The 21,942-nt window shown below is 30.2% G+C and overlaps 2 protein-coding genes across 2 annotated transcripts in view; one reads left to right on the top strand and one right to left on the bottom strand.

Moving 5' to 3' along the window:
* Positions 1-21,942, top strand: part of LOC134710251 (cleavage and polyadenylation specificity factor subunit 2-like) — a 132,774-nt gene that overhangs the window by 36,428 nt on the left and 74,404 nt on the right. The gene's annotated exons all lie outside the window — the stretch shown is intronic.
* On the bottom strand, positions 4,129-21,520 carry LOC134710250 (neuropeptide F receptor-like). Its single transcript, XM_063570525.1, has 2 exons — positions 21,292-21,520; positions 4,129-5,551 (listed from the first exon to the last, which is right to left on the bottom strand). The coding sequence occupies exon 2, from the start codon at positions 5,367-5,369 to the stop codon at positions 4,254-4,256; it is 1,116 nt and encodes a 371-aa protein (XP_063426595.1). The 5' UTR covers positions 5,370-5,551; positions 21,292-21,520; the 3' UTR covers positions 4,129-4,253.

Raw genomic sequence — 21,942 nt, 5'->3', positions numbered from 1 at the left:
TGAATGAATTATATACTATTGAATACATATGAGAACTAATTAAATGTTTGTTTATATACAACTGTAAGTGTTTTTGTAAAATAATGACTTGTTTTGTTTATTTTTATAACTGCTTTTACTACAACATGAACTCAAAACACAACCAAATTACTTTGCCATATTCTTAAATAATGTTTTGGCTTCAGATTCCACATTTTATGAAAAAAACATTAGCTCTGCAAGTCTTGGAATTCTTCTTTCGTAGTTTAAAGGCTACAAAGCATTATTATCCTTAGAGTGAAAGCTACAAAACATCTCTGTAAACATGATGGCTTAATACAAATTGACACTGACAACAGGATTACATTGTTGTTATTGTTATTTATTAACAGTCAGGTGTGTTTGATTTGCCATACATCATGTGTCAGGTGTGTTTGATTACTTTTACTATGCTAAAATTGTAAGGTAGGAATCTCCGTTTTATTAGTCCTAGATGTGTGATGAGGTCATCTTACTCTAGGATGTCTATACCTAAATAACATACTATAAATACCAAAGTCAAAAGATCCATCTTAATTTATCACCAGTAATGAAATATGATATGACATGTCTTCAAGTGTTACCATAGTGGTTTGGCAGTCTGGGATTGTAATAAGGAGAATATCTTGAACCTAAGTTTATAAAGAACAAATCTGATAATGTGGATTCATTTATTTTTGTTTTGTAGGTACCAATTTTCGTTGATTGAGGAATGCCCATTTTTCGTTGATATTTTATTTAGTGGTTTTGCCAAAGTCTGGCATACAAACCCATAGAAAATTTGCAATTTGTTGAACTATTAGATTCATGGTACATCTGTACCCAAGAAATCAACGAAAGCTGGTATCCAACGAATTGTTACGAATCCACAGTCATATAGCTTTCGTACATATGAACTATGCAATTAGCGCCCTTCAATAAAAATGCAGAAGCTCAAACTAAATGTTAATATATCAGAAAGACAGCAATTTGACACATTAGTTCTAGGTCTATTTTTAAATTTTGCCTATGTTTTGGAATTTAAAAAAAAACTTGTAAAATAATGTGATTGGTTTTTACACGTTTTTCACACCAGGAACTAAATCTAATTTTGTTTTATTTTCAACATTTCTTTATCTTGTTTTTTCCTTGACCATGCAACAATTATGCAGGAGTTTTAAGATAGGTCCTTTGAGCGAATGTTAATACATGTATTATTTATCACCCTGATCATTAATAAGATGATATTGATGAATAAATGACTTTTTGATGTTCTTGGCACTTAGCTCTGTGAGTGGGGCATTTATTTTTGGTGATTGGACAAATTTGAGTGATCTTTTATTGGTATATATTATTAGCAAGTTTTGTTGTATTTTCATAAATGACTAAAAACTCAAATAGATTAATTTCAGTTGCTCTTAAAGGTGTACATATTTTGCCTCCCAAGCATTCATTCTTGGAGCTGATCTGATGAAAGTTCTTGCGAAAGAGATGACTCTTTTTCTCTTTTTAATCATGAATTTTACTTTTTATTATTTGCAATTCCTTTAATGTCTGACCTTGATTTCAGATCTTTGCTCTACTTTTTGTCTGACCTTGTTTTAATATTCTTGCTCTACTTTTTGTCTGACCTTGATTTAATATTCTTGATCTACTTTTTATCTGACCTCAATTCGAGGTTCTTGCTCTACTTTGTGTCTGACCTCAATTTGAGGTTCTTGCTCTACTTTGTGTCTGACCTCACTTTGAGGTTCTTACTCTAACCTTGTGTCTGACATTTATTTAGAGTTCTAGCACCTTCTTATGTTTTACCTTGATTTGAAGTGCTTGCACCTTCTATAGTTTGTTTAGAAGTTCTTGCACCATTTTGTGTCATACTTTGTTTTGATGTTCTTGCACTTTCTATAGTTTGTTTTGAGTTCTTGCACCTTCTAAAGTTTGTTATGAAGTTCTTGCACCTTCTATAGTTTGTTTTGAGTTCTTGCACCTTCTATAGTTTGTTTTGAAGTTCTTGCACCTTCTATAGTTTGTTTTGAAGATCTTGCACCTTCTATAGTTTGTTTTGAAGTTCTTGCACCTTCTATAGTTTGTTTTGAAGTTCTTGCACCTTCTATAGTTTGTTTTGAAGTTTTTGCACCTTCTATAGTTGGTTTTGAAGTTCTTGCACCTTCTATAGTTTGTTTTGAAGTTCTTGCGCCTTTTTGTTTCAGACCTTGTTTTGAAGTTATTGCACCTTGTTGTGTCTGACCTGTTCATTGTTCATGTGCCTTATTTAATAGATTTCATGCACATAGTAATGCCTTGCTTTTCTTTTTGAGGATTTAAATTTCATTTCATTTGACTTTGAGTTATGGTTCCTCAACTACTTATTTGTATGCTTATTGTTATTGTGTATATAACTGTTTCTGGCCTTGACCTGAAGATCATTCCACTTCAATGTTTTTGACCTTGACCTGAGGATTGTTGCACTTCTTTGTTTTTGACATTTATTTAATGTTCTTTTAAGTCTGACTTTACTCATGCATGAACCTAGGTTAACTTTGTCTGACTATTGGGTACTTGCATTTTTGTGATTTTTCAAATTTTGTTTTTCGACCTTGACCTTGCACTCCTTGATGATACTTCAAAATTCTGATACAAGATGTATTTACAGCCTGGCAGCAACAGTTGTGTTTTTTAAGCAACACTGATTCTTTGATTTGTACTGCTTAAACCTGATGTTTACAAGATACAAGTTCTTGTACCACCCCATTCTAAACAGCTGATTTTGTAAAAGTTGTAAATTCCTGTGTTTTTTTTATTTTTTATTCAAAGCAGATGTTAAGTACATGGTCAACAGCCATGTAACAATGGCAGCTGTTTTTGGTCAGCCAGTTTACAAGATACAACTTCTTGAACAACACCATTATAAACTGCTGATTTTGTAAAAGTTGTCAATTATTGTGTGTAGTTTTTTTTTAATCCAAAGCAGATGTTCAGAACATGAACAACAGTCATGTCAGGTCAAATAGCAGATGTCTTTGGTCAGGCAGTTATAGGATATTGGCATACATGTATTATTGATTAGGTTATAGCTTGTAGGTTATCATTTGTTTACAAACAAAACCTTTAAGCAGAATTTAAAACTTTGAAATGCAAATAGACAACAGTGTTTTGAACTGCAAATCATGGATCAGGCAAAGGTGTTATTTTTTACATCAAAGTTAAACTAACAAATTTGCAGCTTTCATTGTGCATATGAACACGTGGACTCAGAATTGTTAAGAAAGACATAAGGGTTTGTTACTTGGATGGAGAGTTGTCTCATTGGCACTCATACCCCATCTTCCTATATCTATATAGATGCATAATTTAATTGGGAACTACTATCCTAAAAGATCTAATAGAAAATATTAAAACCATCTAATTTAAAGGCCAACATTTTACTAATTATAAAGCATTGACTAAAATGTTCATGTTCATTTAATTATTTTTTTGGTTAGACTAGTCTGCCTGACTATAAACTTTTAACACACTTTTTTGTTCAGAGTAAAAGGAAAAGAGGGTAACAGAATTTATAAGCTTTATGTAAATGCTTTCTTCAGTTAAGTTTTGGCTTTAAAGTTCAATATTCATAAAATTGAGGATGCAAGTGGAAACAGGGAATGTGTCAAAGAAACAACAACCAGATTACAGAGCAGAAAACAGCTGACAGCCACCAATGTGTCCTCAGCACTGCAAGAAAATCCCACACCAGTCGTGGGCTTTATCTGGCCCCATTAGGCCATATAAAAAAAATGTGTACTAGTTCTTGTACAAAAATAATTTGTATGTTTTATTCAATATTGGTCATTGTGTAATTGGTATATTTTGCTCCCAGCTTGTTTACGATACTGGGATTTATTTGTATATATTCCAGATCCTGTGTTGAGTTAGTCAACATTGGTTCATGGGAGTTTGCATTCATGGATTTAAGAATGTCATGTAACTTAATCAATTCAAAATATTCCTTTTTAATATTGGATATATATTTTTTGGTATTGAATAATCAACAAATATATGTAAATTTATCCTTTTGAAATTAAATACTGTATTAATATTGAAACTTTATGCCATTCTGTTGTATTGTACAAACTCAATAATTATATATATATTTAATGAAAAAATAACTTGAGTACCAGAAATGTAATAATTACAACCATTTGCAAATATCCTCTGAATCACAGATGTCTCTGTTTGATAAACTCATTGATAACTTTTTTAGAGCATATAATATTTCACAAAGCTGTCGTTAATCCCACATCTATTGTCCGTGAGGGATTATGCATTGTTACACCATTACTGCATCTTTGGAATTGTTTTAATTTACATCGTCCATGGAACATATTTTCCAATCCTTTACGGAAATTGTCATTTAACCAACCGTATAAATACGGATTCACACAGGCCGTGCTCATGGCTATTATTTTCAGCAGTAAATCTGTCACATTTATATAAGGCTTAAAAGATGAATTTAATATTGAAGTACTTTTGAAACTTAAAATTAATCCAAACAAGTTCCATGGTAACCAAAAGATTGTGAATAATAAAACAATGGCTACTAATATTTTGTTTGTCTTTTGATTCCTCATAACATCATGTCTTTTATTTGGTCTGTTTTTCAACACAAGAAAAATTCTAAAGTAAAGAATCGCTATGATTATTAATGGAATGGCGAATTGTACAACGAAGACACCAGTACTGTATAAAAATTGTTCTGTGCGACTCGATGATGGCCAGTTTTCTATACACTGGCTACTGTGATAGTTAATTTCAGGTATATCAACTTCGTGCAATTGCATATGTAAAATTGAAGGAATTGCAAAACAAATAGTCAGGACAACAATTAAAATTACGATAATTATTGCTGTTTTGTTTGTCATTCTGTCCATGAAGGGATACACAATTAACATGTACCTGTCAATAGCTATCATCAACATGGCTGCCGTTGAGACAAAAATAGGAACAGCAAAGAGCGGCATAATTGTGTGGCACAAAATTCTTCCAAAAGACCAATAGGAAGTCATTTGATAATGAAGCTGGAATGGTAGATTGAATACACACAACATAATGTCCGACAATGCTAGCGTTGCGATAAAAATATTTGTCACAGTATGAAGTTGTTTACTTTTTACAATAACAGTAAACACAACAAGATTTTTAACAAATCCAACTACAATCACCACAGCATATAAAGTAATGATAAATATCCTCCACGCTTTTTCTTCTAAGACATTATTATCCTTTACATCATTAGAAATGTTTTTGAATTCGTCCATAATTTTCATCATTTCATCGGCATAATCTTCCTCCGTTAGATTTTCCATTTCATAATACGTCCAGAAGTGTCCCATCTGAATAATTCAAATAACACAAGTTTTTTAATTGCAATCTATGTTTTTTAATAACTCCATGTATCAGCTGGTGCAACCGCACATGTTTTTTAATAATACTGTAATTAAAAATGTCTTGTCAGAAATCTATAATCGTGAACCGTAAGTCTTTCGATGCTCTTCTTACTCAATACCATTATCTTCTGAAAATAAATGAAAAACAATAAGTATCAGTTGTTTTACTAAGTTGGACGTAACCTAAGTCAATGAATTCATAAGAGATTGTAATCCCTGTAACAATTCTATTAATGTTCTGAGTGTTAACATATTTTATGAAAGAATTCGTTACATATGACTACAAGAATAAATACATACGAAATATACAAGTAATTCAAGAATTGGGATTAGGTAACAAGAGCTGTGCTCTTATTTTAATCCTTATCCCTTCATATCATTGTACAGTTAAGTCTGGTTGAAATAAGATATCCGAGGTATGAGTTGAATGGATGTGTGAAACAAATGTTAGATAGAAAAGTCCTTTATCATTGTTAAAATATGTATTTATTCTGTCAATCAGAATTTGTTTCCATTGATAAAAAACAATAATTAGAATTAATTGGATACCCAATGATAGAGTGTAGGTGGAAATTTCGAGCTACGAGTAAAATCACTTATTACTGAATTATGAAGAAGAGCTCTTATTACAGCCTTATCATATTTTAGTAATTATATAAATGTTTTCAATTCAAAATATGAAATTACAGTTAATCCTAATTGTTTTTTAACAGATTGCTGAAAAAAGGTGACAAAAAAGAAAAACAAACATGAGAAATAAAATAAAATACACCTACTTTGCATTGAGATTTTCCGTCAAGAACATGTGTTAAATGCAAAATCCTTCATTAACTATCTCATTACATTGAATTGTAAAAAAACAATTAAAACTTTACCTCAAAAATTAAGAAATAAATTTCATGTCTCTTTCATTAGCAAGTTTATGAACATGTGTTTTAATTGCAAAATCATCACGTTGTATTAATTGTTAAAAAAAAAAACAACTTTACCTTAAAATTGAGATTGAAAATTCAAGTCTCTCACATTAGCAAGTTTTGAAATAATGATCAAACACTGAGTTTAGTTGAGAATTAAGTATTAAAAGCCTTTTCCAAGTATTGGTCAGATGTTCATTTGGTTGTCACACCTACTTATATTGATTTTGAATTTTGACGTTAATTTTTTATTGTCACTAAAAACTCGTAAATGGTAACCGACAGCTTGACATATGTGGGACTTAATACCAGTTGTTCCGAAAGAAGAAAATTTTCCGATTCATTGGTTAATAATGTTCAAATGATGTTACATATTTTATCCGTAAATCAATGTGTGATCTTTGATCACGAAACATTCTTTCTAATTTTATGGGATTGTGTTCTATCCTTTTTTCTTTTATTGTGGAACAGTATTTCAGCTGGCATTAACCTTTAAAATAAACATAAGATGCTTTATTTATTAATATAATTGCCAGATTTTTTTGTATTACTTTTATATTTGCTATTATACTATCAGAACTATTACTATTGATGTAATATTTTTTTAGCAACTAAAAGGCAATAATTTATATTGTTTCAAAAGAATTTTAATAAAAATTAAAACGTAACTAAATAAATATAGAATTGGGTAAATCATAGTTAGGGACATTTGCATTTCTTTTTTTGTTCACCAAAGGCACTTAATTTGTTTGCAAGAAATTCATAGAGAACATTTAATAGGCTTTTTTATCTTTAAAGATCATTTCAGTTCACATGTAATCATAAAAATTTATATGAATTTATGTAAGTATGGATTGCATTTCTCATTCAAGTTTCATTATAAACTTCAGTTCAGATTTTCATTGATCATTGCTAGTGTCTCTTACACTTAAAGTCAAGGGTTAACTGTTATCAATACTTTGTGCTTTGTTGTCTGTTTTAGCTTTTCTTTTGATATTTAAATGAAATTTTTCTTGAAAGCACTAAGCCAGTTAGGCTTAAATGGTGAACTTAATAACTGGTAAGGCTTTTACATAGATATCTTACTACAGATACATATACAAATGATTATTTAGAACTTTAAGGTTGACAAAGTCAAACCTGATATAAAAGTCACTGGTACATGTACATGTATTAAGCAAAAAATCTGTCTTGTAACTGGTCACTCTTTCTTGTTCAATTGAAGTAAAACCCTTTATGAACCCTTATTCAAATAATATTATCAGTTAGTATATTTGTCTTTTGGTTATTTGTGTTGTTAGGTTTCTGTCTCATTGAAGTCGTTTCTACATCCTCTTTTTACACATGTAGAATTAAGTTTTATGTGATTCTTGCAGTCTTAACTTTTCTCAGAGTGAATAAACAGGAAAAAAAGTCCTGAGAAGTATTATGATATAATGATTGTTTGTCAAATCATCATTGTTTTTATCATGTTTAAATCGTGATCAGATACCGTTTAAACAAATTGCTTGGATGTTCAGCATCTTTTCAATTTCCTTCATTTGATGATTTTTCAATTACTTGTAAAAATAAATATGTAAACTTGTCAGTACACATGGGAAAATAACAGTAAACTAGAAAACTTAATTTCCTTGTAAAGAAAAAAAACAATGTTATGGTGCATTTTTTACAGGAAAATAATATAATTAGTTCTGCTCTAAACACCTTAAAGATGAAATGAAGTGATTAAAAGAAGCTTTTTACACAGGAAAAATAATTAACCTGGAGAACAACTCTACTAAAATACTTTTTAATGAAAATTCGCATTAACACATGTTATCTTGTACCAAACAAAAATCAATGATTAATTTAAATTAAAGCATTATAGTTTATGTATAAATGTGTCCAGGTCCATGTACATGACAGGACTATGAATAAACACAATGCCAGGTCTCATAATGACTTGTAAATTGAATACAGCATGAAGAAATATTAACCAAGTTACCAATTCTTAAAGAATTTGTCAAATTTTGTTCCAGAATAGATGTCTAGCTTTAGAAATAATTTGTACTCCATCTTTTTCTAATATTTTTATTATGTTATACGATCTGCAGCTCACTTTTCTATTTGGCTTAAATCTTAGAAATTGTCTTATTTCACAGATGCTTTTTTCAAGTTTCTTTTAGACTGTTTGATACTGGTTTCATGTATTCTTATTACAAGAGAAGATTAGAGTTTGACATAGTGGCCACTATTCCCATTATTATTAGTAATAGTTCGAAAAAACTGTTTGTTTCTGAAGTTTACAAATACAATTGCATTCAACTCCACTGAATTTTTCAAACACCTTTCAGGCTCATTTCTTTGCGTTGTATGCATGAGGCAAGGAAAAACTACATGTACGAAAAAACACAATTGAAGTCCAACCTCAAATTAAAATTTAAAAAAAAGACCGTTCATATTTTTTTATATATCAAATTAAATTTTAGAAATGAAATTAAGAATACAGATGAGCCTACAATTACTTCTTAAGATCGTTTCCTCAAGCTACAAAAAACAGCTGCGCCTTTTCTTCAAGTATTTTTTTCTTCAAAAAAGTTTACTCAGGGAAAAACTAATTTAAAATTTAAGGAGAAATTAAGAAGACCTTGCAAAAATCTTAGAAAGGTCATTAAGTTTTCAGCTTATAGCTCTATAAAGTAACTTTTTTTTCTTTATAAGTCTGATTTGAAAAAAACACATATATTTGATATAGCTCAATAGTTTATTAGTTGAAATTTAAGGCTTTAGACGATAAATGTCTCCATTGAGACCATTCAGTATTCCCTATGATTATTAGTGAATTTCCCCACCCTCTATTTGAAAAGGGAATGTTTCTAGCCTATAACTATGTCAATAAACACATTCCGCTTTTAACTGTCGGAAAGTACAAATGTTGCTCAAGTTTAATATATACTTGTTAAACTTCTGTTCATTGATATGGTGCAGTTGTATCAGGTTGCACTAGAAGTATTTTATTTGTCTTCGAATTGATTATTGGTGAAATAGATCTTCATTCCTTCTTCTTGAGCACTTTTGAATCTTGAGATATTGTTTCTTTAACGTTCACAACACCAGAAGCCTTAATAGTGTATTCTTCTGTAAGGAGATTTATACAATTCCAATTTTCTGCTGTTGCCAGATATGGCTTTCTCTCTTTATTGGATTGGAATTCATTTTAAGTATTCTTTAGTGTGAAAAAGTCACCTTTGTTTTATTATGTATTGCTATGGAAACTTTTAAAATCTCCTATCATGTCACATATTATATAATGGTATTGTCTAACGAAGATCAAAATGCAGGCTTTGTTGCTCGTGCTGTGTCGGTGCAGTAGAATGTGTCCCTTTGTCTTTGGTGTATTCCTCTATTTATAACAGTTGGGGTTTTTGCTATTGAGAAAGCTGTGTATCTTGCTGTGTGGTATGAAATTTGTTCATTGTTGAAGGCTGTACAGTGACCTATAAGTTTTTATAAATGTTGGAGGCTGTACAGTGACCTATAAGTTTTTATAAATGTTGGAGGCTGTACAGTGACCTATAAGTTTTTATAAATGTTGGAGGCTGTACAGTGACCTATAAGTTTTTATAAATGTTGAAGGCTGTACAGTGACCTATAAGTTTTTATAAATGTTGGAGGCTGTACAGTGACCTATAAGTTTTTATAAATGTTGAAGGCTGTACAGTGACCTATAAGTTTTTATAAATGTTGGAGGCTGTACTGTACAGTGACCTATAGCTGTTTACTTCTACGTCATTTGGTCTCTGATGGAGAGTAATTTCTCAATGGCAATCATACCACACTTTCTCAATGGCAATCATACCACACTTTCTCTATGTCTTACAATGTTAATAATCTGTATTTGATCTTGAAGTAAAGGAACAAAAGTAAATTCTGCACTACCAATCATTTTGCTAGTACCAATTTTGGTAAAAAATGAAAAATTATTTTACTTTTTCCAAATGTTGACCTTTGTATACCACTCCCAAAGCCTGCCATTTTGTAAATGATTTGGCATATAAACATGTCATCTAAATACTATCCAAGATATTATCAATCACGGTTATCAAATTCTTAATTACTATTGTGTATGTATTTTATATTTCCCGAGGCAGTAATATATTTAGGTCGGAGCCCAGCATTTGGTTCTGTGTCTTATTCTTAATTTCACTCATCCCTGATTTCCCAAGGATAATGTCTTCCGTACCAATAACGATTGTCCTTTTTTAATGGGTATAATTGTACTGTTAAGTAGGGATTATCTTTGTTTTAATGCCAAGAAACTGTCGCGTAACCTTCTATGCATAGTGGAAAACAATAAAATACAACATTTCTGAACTCATAATGTTTAGTCACTTTTAGCATTTCATATGGATAATATAGCTCTATTATTCCCTAAATGCTGGACAAAAGAACAGTGGGTCATCAACTTTACAAAAGGTCATCTTACAAGCAAGTTTTTCTATGGAATCGGCAAACCTGACAAAATAAGTTGCCAATTATCCAGTTCAGTTTTTAAGGTTTCCAATACTCAAGTGAAAATAAATATTGTTTGTTATTGATAGTTGAATACAATATCCGAAAGTTTGTTGCTATTTTCAGATTAAAAGGCTAACGGTTTGATTGAACAACAGTTACGATTTTCTGATAAACAAGCCACCTACAGACAGATTTTCTTCCGTCTAAACAGTTTGATTTATAATCAGAAAAAATGCTACGTATATATTTTATAACTGTATAATAGAAAACATCAGTGATCTGTAAGCTGTGGTTAATTGTTTTATAATGCACACCAAATTATTTGATCTTAGTCGTAATCCATACAAAACGAGCTGCAACTTTTGAAGAGTAATTTTTTTCGCTATTAATAAAATCCTAATTACATTATATGATCAGTGATCATTGAATTGTACTGAATATTTGTGGTGATAAATGTGATTTTGAGACAGGTAATTACGGAAGCACCAGGTGAAATCTAATACAATTACAGTTTTATTGTTTTATTATGTCAAGATGAATTTTAAATGTGAGGTCTATGTGATAGTTCTAAAGCCTCATGGAGTCTTCGACCTTAGGTTTCTGTAAGGCAAACTCTTTGACTTGGAGTAATTTATCAAACTCCTAATTAAAGCAATTTGAGCGACAGAACAGATAGGGGTAGTCCATTATAATAAGGTCTTTAAACATTTATTTGGCTCTGCAAGCAAGACTTTTATTAATGAAGAATTCTGGAGACATTTATCAACTTTGAAACAAGTGGTATTTTAGTCTTAAGCCTGTTTTGAATTTTTCAGAGTTGTTTTGTTTGACCATTATTTGGCTACATAGGCAAGACCTTAACTAATGAAGAATTCTTGAGTCATTTATCAATTTTTGAACAAGTGGTATTTTTAAGTCTTAAGGGAGTTTTGAGTTTTTCACAGTTGTTTTGTTATTAGTATAAAAAGTAAGACATAAAACTCAAATTGACTGATGAAATTGAAAATAACCATAATGAAGAAATAGAACTATTACTTCCAATGTTTCGGAATAAAACATGGGCTTTAGTACATTAATGATGTCTATAAATAATATTGATTTTAAAGGAAAGTATGTGTTTATTTGTAACTCAACTAATATATTCCTCTGTCTTCATAACCTTGTTTATGACAATGAATCTATTTGTTGTACTGTTGTGTCACTTATTGACATTATTAAGGTAATTGATGTATATGCAATGTAGTTTCAAAGCCCTTGATTGTCTTTCCTATAACTTTATAGACAACATAAATGAATGCATTTAATTCTACGATTGTTGGGTTCGTTACCAGTAAATGGTTATTTCTTATTATAGTATATTGATAAATTTTACTTAACAAGTGAAGGGTTCTCAATGAAATAGAAAATAAGGTTTGAAAGAAATGTAGGTTGGGTTAAGGGTATGATTATATATACCAGATAAAGTTCAGTCCAAATATGGGTCCGCTCCCCTAAAAAAAAAATTGCAGCCAAAAATGTGCTGAAGAATTTAAAAACTTTACAAGTAAACAACATATTATTTTTTTGGTAGATAGTAATCCTGATATCACAATTGTACTTAATACTGATCATATCATAAAAGGAATATAAAACTGTCATTGGAATTTTCTTTTGACACTTGAAATTTGGTTAATTCCCTTCTCTTTCCTGACAGTTTTGTCTTGTAAGCCGATTTATATTATTATTTCATGGTACAACTGTAGTAATTTATGATTTATGGAGCTGAATGATTGAAAAAAATATTTGTTTACTAAAGGGAATTAATTAATAATATTTTGCCTCAGTAAAGCTGCCCTAATTGTTTTTACTAAATCAATTCAAAGGTGCAGTAGGACCCAAATTGAAATTAAAGTTTGTTTATTAAGAACTGTATGAAAGAAGTTACGTAAGTGTAAATATAAAAAAAAAAGAAGATGTGGTTTATTGATTTCAAATGAGACAACTCTCCACAAGAGACCAAAATGACACAGAAATTAACAACTATAGGTAACCATATGGCCTTCAGCATAGTCAGCTATAAAAGGCGCTTGAAATCACAAATGTAAAAACATTATTCAAAAAATAAAACTGACGGCCTAATTAATGTACACAAAAAAAAATGAACTAAAACAAACATGTAACACAACAACAATTTAAACCACAACCACTGAATTACAGGCTCCCTAAGTCTGTTTGTCATGGGTTATATTTTGCATAACTTGTCTGTGTGGGTGGAGTGAAAGATACTCTTGTCATCATTCTGCTGACAGGTTCATTGTGTTAACATGTTTGTGACTGCAAATTTAATAAGATACCTTTATTTTTCTTAAGTTATTCATTTACCTGCTAATTTTTCCACTTAGCCAAGTACTTTGAGCTAGTTACTGGGAACCCCCAGTATAAAGCTGAATGTCAAATTGACCTAGACTAGAGACACTTGTCAATTTGCCAAAGTGTTTATTTCACAGATACTTTAAATTCAGAAATTAATGCGAGGTTTTTAATATTGCGAAAAATGCAACTGAGTTGTAAACGCAATAATTTAAACTCGCATTTAGAAATATTTTAACAGGATTTTTCTCAAAATCGTAAAAATTTAAATCGCATTTAAGTCTAAAATGACAAAATTGCAATAATAAATGCACACAATAATTTCTGAATTTACAGTATATTTCAGTAACATGATTGAGTCAGATTGACACAATGGGTGTCATCAGTGGAGCTGGAACTGCTAACCTTTTTAGAGAATATTGTTTTGTTTTTGAAAAAAATGCATTAAATTCACAACAAACAACAGAAGCAAATCATCAAAAGTTATGCTGACATTATTAGCTTCTTTGGCCTAAATTTACAAAGCAGGTTAAATTCTTCTAGCAGTTGCCAAGAATTGCAATTAAAATTGATTTGTAAAGACCTTGGTGCACTTATATGATAATGACAATGCCAGGTTCTCTAGAACGCAATGATCTTTAGATAATACAAAAAATCAGCCTGTTAATATATTTCAACAAGTTGTTTTTTGAAGTCAGGAAAGTGCAAATCTATCAGACTTAATGCGTGGATAGAACATTTTTATAAAAATTATGGAAATTTTGCTCTTATGATTTTATATTTTTATGGACCTATTGTTTTGTGAAAGTCTTGTTTTTGACTGATTCTCTCATTATTGTCTTAATCATAGATGGCAAACAAATAGAGCACTGTTTGATGTTATTAAATGGAAACTTTTGTGTTTGTGAAAATCCAGCAATTGGTGTTTTATTTTTAAACATGAGCAATCATAAAAGTAAAGCACTTTCACAACCATTTTTAGATCAATTTTAAGAATTTTAGGCTCTTTGAAAAGAAAGAGCTTTATGTACAACTACAACATATAAAATCTCTCTCTCTTTCTTAACATGTTTTGCTGTCATATTGGCAGTAACTGTTGCCATAAAAATAAACATTTTATTGCAGAAAATGATTTTTATGTCCAATGTATCTCTAAAATCCAACTAACTAATTTTAACATGACACAAAAAGTAGGGCAAGGATGTTTAAGCATGATATTTTTGATAGAATTGAGTGACCATTGTGAGTCATTTTAGAGTCATTTGCATTTGGGAATGCTTTAATTTAGATACAACTTGAGCAGTAAATGTAATGTATGATTTTGACTCTTTGAATGGCACTACAAAGATGATATTTTCTGTCAAAGTACCCCAAATTATTTAAGATTTATAGGATTATTGACATGCTTTTCTAAAATAAAAAAATTGCAGTAAGAGAACGCTGCTCTCTGTAATGAAAGATTTATCACAAAAAATGTTTATTAAATTATAAGATTCTGATTATTTACAGGTGTCTCAATCCATTATCACTAAAACATATATAATTATATATTATTTATGGAAAATTGGGATTCATTTAAACTGTACTTTTATACTGCTTTCATGACGAAGTTGAAAGTGCTACATGAAAAGATTATTATATAACATTAATTAGCGTACTTTAACCTATAATGGTTTAATTTTTAAATTGTTATTTGGATGGAGAGTTGTCTCATTGGCACTCACACCACATCTTCCTATATCTATAGAATGGTTGATATACCTATTTCTTATTTACAAGTACAATTTCAAAACAAAGGATCAAGTTTTAACGTCACATTTCTCCATTGACCTAAATTAAGGGCCCTACGACCTTATTTTCTCTTTAGTGCTCTAAATTCTCCCTAAACCTTGTTTTTTTTGTATATATCTCTATTGAGATGTATTATTTAATGGAAATTGATGGATGAAAAAGAACTTTTCATTAGAAAAAAGCCACAAATTGATGGACTATATTAACAAGTACTAGATAACCTGAGGTTATCTTACAGATATAGTATTGACCTCAAGGTCATCTTATAATGGCATCCAATCCTAATTGAGTAGCAATATTTTTCCATTAAGCTTAAGTATGTTATCGATTTCTTATATTTTTGTACAGTTCATTTTGTTTTTTGTCTCTGACCTATTTTTGTTAAGGATTGTGAAGTACGATTCTGGCGTTATATTTTTTGGAAAGTGTTTTTTTTAACTGTTATTAATACGACTGATCTTAGCATAACAAACCTGACATTTTATGAAAGTTACCTCCCCTGAGTTTATAAAAACAAGGAAATGATGTATAACATTACCATCCACCAAAGTTCAAATGACAGGTGATGTAATCAACTTTATGTCATAGTATTGCCTTCAACACTGAGCAAAAACTGATACCATAGAATCAGCTTTAAACAAACTTTTTTACCAAAAAAACAGAGATTCCTTCAATTTTTATTCAAATGGAAATGATTATTACTTATTGATTTTCACTGATTTTTGATGCCAAATGTATAAAATTTTGGATTACTTACAGACCGTTGAAGTTATGTTGAAGTTGTTTTAATTTTCCATCTCAGAAGTTTATTTTCAAGGAGTAACAAGAATTGGTATTGACTGAACAGTTCCAGATCATATTTTATTTCCTCATAGCTGATAAATTAGATATTTTGATAGTTTTAATTTTATGCAAAATGGAACAATTAAGTTGCTCTTTATAATATCAGTAGTCATGATAGTGGAAAAGAATGGCAATTGAATTATCATTTTTATCGCATAATTTGTTAACACCTCTGTGTTACTGATAATTCTATTAGTAGATTTTGCAAGGTAATGAGAAAATTTGATAATTTTGTAAACAGTTTCGATTAAAATGCTATTTTTCAACTGAAGATTATGCTGTCAAGGCCATTAAATGATTAGCAAGATCTCTTGGATTTCAAAGATTTTGTTTAAGTTTGTAATCATTTTTAAGTGAATGCAAATAAAAATCTAAGATTTGTATTTTCTAATCAGTGTTAAAAGGTTGATTCACCTTTCACTTTAAAGATCAAGGACATATGTTCAAGGACTTTGGGTTGCAGACACCTACCCATGTGACTGTCATGTGAATATATGGTATTTGTCATGTGTCAAGAAGGTGCAGTTAGCCTTGGTTCTAATTCTGAACATGCAGGTTATCTATGCATTTGCTTTTGGTCATTTAGAAATCAGCAATGAATCATGCATCTAGCATGATTGTTTTCCATTCAAGTTTTAAAATGGAGACCTGTTATGAGAGAGTTGACGAGAGGTCGGCAGATGACTTATTACTCTGAGAGGATTTTTGTAACCCTTCCCAATTAATTATTTCTTCAACAGAAGTCTTATATCCTCACTTTTTTGTTGATAAATCCACTTTCCTCTATAAAGTCATCTAAAATCAATAGAATGCAATACTATGCATGTAATATTTGCTGGCTTGACACTCTGCAACCACCAAACAATAATGCACCTAGCATGATCTTTGACTTTTAAAAAACCATGCAAACATAAAGCAGAATGTTGGTCAATAAATAAAATTTTATTATAAGTTTAGATTAGTTCATAGTTTGACTATTACATTAAATATTGCTCTCTTTTCTTTTGATTTAAATTTGTTTGACTTTATGAAACCGCTTTAATTATGAAACGGTTTCATAAAGAATTATCAAAAAAATGACAGCTGTAAAGTTATATTCATAATACACAGGATTTTTTTCTCTTTAACGGGAGGACTGGAGGAGAACCCTGAAAACGGGATTATTGTACTCCCATCAAGAGGTTCACATGTATGCAAACCTTGACCTTTTTACATTAAGATGTTTCCTACAAATTTTCAGAGGGTGCTTGTTAATTGCAGCATCACATGACATGATTTTGGAGTCATTCATTGATGACTGTTAATCTACTGTGTTGCAGCATTTACCGATTTGATTGCATATTCTATTTCCTTATTCTTTGACATTTATTTAATTTGATTCATTGATGTGAAAATCATAAAATCCAGGACAAGGAAATAAAAAAGTCATTGGCAGTTATATCTCTATCAATGGATATCGCTTCCAATCAGCAGAATAAAGCACTCAGGTAAACAGGATACGTAATAGTCCATGATGTAACGTAAACTTGGCTTGTATTACATGGCATCAGGAAGTCCTACTCAGCGAATTATATAACACAACAAGCTACTGGCTCGTCACTAATTGTTTTCTGGGAAAAGCAGATAGTGTGATTGATGTGACCTATAAATTGTCCAAGATATTCAGGAAATCTGTGGGGGGAAAACAGCGGTTCTGTAAAAATGATTTCCTTTTTAGCAATTTGTTTTGTAGTTTTAGTCTATTGAAAAGTGCCATCATCAGTTGTATAAGTGTTTTATTTGTTGTAGACAACAGCATGGTCATAAATTTTGTATCTGCAATATTGGAAATATTTGGATAACTCATATATGTAATATTACTTTATTATTTAGTATCCAAAAAAAATCGGTTTAAAAATTAATGAAAAACTTTGTCAACAGCAGTTATTAAAAATAAGATTTAAAAGAAGGTGAACAAATTTAAATTTTATAATAATCATAACTTTTAAGGGTTCATTGGACTTTTGGAGGTAAAACCTTGATTTATCCATCTACCAATCATTAGAAAGTCCTGCACCCTAAACCTACATGTTGGTATTCTGGTCCGAAGATTAGGATATATGCATTGTAAACTTGGGATGACTGCTTGGAATTTTTGTTTTAATTTTTTATGGAGAAAAGCTAGAAATATAAATGATTACTCTGAATTCTAATTAGAGGTTTATTTACTTCAGTACAATGACTTGGTGTTTTCATTGTGTTGTTTGGCTGCTGTCTTATTGAAATAAAATTACCTCACAATTTCTTCCTTATATACAGTCAAATAATTCAAGGGTACATTCAAGCTTAAGATGATAAGAAAGTTCAGATTTATTAATGTGATAGAGAGATAAAAACTCCATGAGAAGTACCAGAAATAAATGTATTGGCCATTTTATTACAGTTTAGAGGTCTTCACTACTTTGACTATTGCTTACTTATTCATTAATTGTAAACCTTATTTATAGTTTGTATTTTGCTCATTGTAACGGCTGTACATTGACCTTGTTATATTTACATTTATGTCATTTGGTCTCTGGTGGATAGTTGTCTCATTTACAAACACACCACATCTCCTTATTTTATAGCCAACTTAGCAGATTTTTTTTTCAATCTTTTCTGACTAATAGAAAATCCTAGTTTAGATATTTTTGCAACAGTTTATTTTAGCTATTTTTTTGTACTTCTGAAAATTAGTTGGCTTACAGAACTTAAAGTTCCTACTAAGTGTTTGATTTAGCAAGTCCCAACACTAAAAATTACATCAGTGAAACTTTGTCATCATTGTGAAAATGACAAGCATTAGCAATACCACTATTACAGTTTATCCACCTATGGTTTGGGACAACAGAGTATACTAAACTATTTATACTGATCATATGAATCAGAATCAATCTTTGTGAAATATGTAATTGTGGAACTTATTAATTGACTTTCAATAAGACGACAACGTCAATTCCCTTCAAACAAATGACTGTTGTTGAACTTCCAGGAAACCAGAGTAAGGAACTATTTCCATGACCAGGATGTTCCCAGAGTTGACAATTAATTACTATGATTGTACAATAATCGTTCAAGGTCTAAACTTTTGTATACATGTAGTTATTTTTGCCTAATGGTCCGAGAAAGAAATACTAAGTATTCATTATCATTCAGTGGGATACCAGTTTTTCATGAATTTTGTGGTATCTCAGGTGAACCATTACAACTTTTGTTAGGCTAGTATACAGACCAAGAATGCAAATATCCACAAAAAGTACAAGTTTCCAACATCCATTAAAAAGTGGTACTCATGAAAACAAATGAATCCACAGTACTTAAAAATTAAAATGAGAGATAATATTTGTATATTTATAAATAAAGCAAATTGTGCTGTCAGTCTGAAGAGCAAAGATTCGGCTTTATGTACTTTGCTATTTTTATCAATGTAAAAGAAGGTGTTTTCTGGATTCAGGTAGATAGTCTGTCAAATTTGTTGAAAAAATATGACTGTTCTTTACATTACTCACATTAATTTGTGATTTATTGATAAAAAATATCTGTGTTTTGGATAATTTGACCAAAGAGTTGGCAAGAATTTCATAACTATTCTCGTCGATTATAGAAAAACGGTAACAGATTACTGCAAAATGTCTCTTTTTCTATTTTTTTCTTTAATAATTTTAGTGGATCTAATGAATTCTGGATAATATTTCAAAAAGATGAATCAAAACTTCCCAAACTATGGCAATTCTACCAATGATGCAATGTTAGTTTCATTTTAGTACATACCGGTACAACTAATGAGATTACGCATAGCCCTTTATATTCTGAAATTTATGGTGAATTGAGATATATACATATATTGAGTTCAGAAGTTTTTGAAGCACTAGAACACACCCGTGATATCAGGGGTCCGTGACTGAATTAAAGTATATAACTATGCGCAAGACTTATTTTTGTATTAGTATTGTCATCTGATAAAGTCATGCCGATTATGAGATAGTTATCACAGTTTTCTCTGCTTTCAAATCTTTCTGTTTGAACCCGTCTAACTGGTACTTATCAATTATTGGTAATACATGTATCAATAATTTGGAAAACAAAAGGTCCTGGGATGGAGTATTTTTTTTAATCCTATATTAGTTATAAATAAAGTTGAATTCTTTGATTCGCTGTTTTACGTCATGCCCGCTAACAAACTGAAAACTGTACCTATACGCCTTATTTTCAGTATTCGTATTGTAATCTTATAAAGTTTTACTGATTAAAATACTACAATAGGTAACAATTTGACAATTTAGTAGTGTCAACCCTGTGATTATGACCCGTGTATATAGCATATCCTGAATACACCGTTTGGTGGTGCTCCTGTCAAATGCGGAACGTACAGATAAGGTCATAGGTAACAGATGAATATACTATTGGTATCGGTATCGGACTCGACCCGGAACTTCTTTATTATTGGCAATATTAATTACGTGGACAACAAAAGGGCCTGGAGTGGTGTAATTTTTAAACTACACCTTTGTACTATATTAGTTATATATAAAGTTGAATTCTTTGATTCGTCGTTTTAACGTGATGACGGCTGACAAATTGGACCTCGTAATTTTAGTATTATAGATAAGATGACAATTTCGAATGCTATTAAAGTTTGAACTTTAATATTTTATAATTTCATTAATAATTTATAGTCAAAATGTTTCAATTGACCATTTTTCTAAAAATTGCGGAATTAGGGACTGTTATTACGTAGCCAAAACAATTCATGTACCATTAAAAATTCTATTTGAGTATAAAAAATGTGACGCAATATATGAAATTCAATATGCAATTAAATTTGACATTTTAAATGTGATTGATTAACTGCAATCTAACTGAAAGATTGTGTCTGCTCTTTGCATGTTGGGTTGTTGGCTATGTGACATTATACCCCATTTCGCTTTGCAATTTTATTATAATTTCAATTTAATATCATATATAATACATAAAGCCATTCCTTGTGTGCAAACATTGAAATTTCAAACTCATTTAAGAATAATTGATTGGTGGCAGTTTAGCACTACATCAGCACATATAGGCTTAGATCGTCTAATATTCAAAGTTGATATGTTAAAAAAAATATTTTTAAACATCACAAATAAAAGAAAACATGTTAATTAATAGTAAAACATATAACAAAGATTAAATTAAATAAATTTCAAAGTTTAAAATTCAGGATACAGAGCAATTTTATTAAAATTCAATTATCAAATTTTAATATTAAGAAGTTATTAAAACTTTTCATTTTCATTAAACAAAGTTAATTTCAACATACCTCTTTGACAGAATTTTAAAACCAGAAGCACAAAATATTTTTTAATATCTTCAAATTTTCAACTTTATATGAAATATATTCCTCCAATTTATAACTTATAGTAATAATCAATGCAAGGGAAAATGAATATGTAATATTATGTTTAATTGATAAAACTTACTTGCAATAGAGTTAATTCCTGAACACAACAATGTATACAGGTGTTACTGCATTGTAGCATCGTTAGTATAAACATCTATAGAGATCTGTATGATTGGTAGTCAGATGTGTAGTAGGAGGTTCCATCAATATCCCTATATCCTCCAATATTTACAGCTGTCAAATGTCCACAATTAATAGTTCAAATTGAAATTGGATGAAAAAAAAGAATTGATCAGATTTTTGGAATACTATTATTGGAATTAGTCAGCTTTGGGATAATTTTTTTCTTATTGGATTTACTATTAGCATTGATTGTGAAGTGTTGGGAGATTTGTCAATGAAATGGTCATACGGTTTATTATTCTGCATTAATTAGAAGTCAATGTGATAGCACAGTTATTTATGATCTATTAAGTGTTAATTTTTAGTGGTAAAATATTGAAGTCCTGAGGAATCTTTTTATACTTGAAAGATTCCTTATTGATATAGTTTCGGAAAGTTTGAATACTAAAATTTTGTCATTTCTGTTTCTAGGCTGCTGTCTTCATTGACATTAACCCCACATTGTCATTTTATTCACAAGTGCTTTTGCGAAATTAACCCCCCTTTTCTATCACCTATCCAGAAATTACAAAATAAAGTTTCAATTCTTAGTAGCCCTTTTTATGTC

The sequence above is a fragment of the Mytilus trossulus genome, chromosome 3 (assembly GCF_036588685.1).
Source record: "Mytilus trossulus isolate FHL-02 chromosome 3, PNRI_Mtr1.1.1.hap1, whole genome shotgun sequence".
NCBI classification, from domain to species: Eukaryota; Metazoa; Mollusca; class Bivalvia; order Mytilida; family Mytilidae; genus Mytilus; species Mytilus trossulus.
This window is presented reverse-complemented; position numbering and strand designations above follow the sequence as displayed.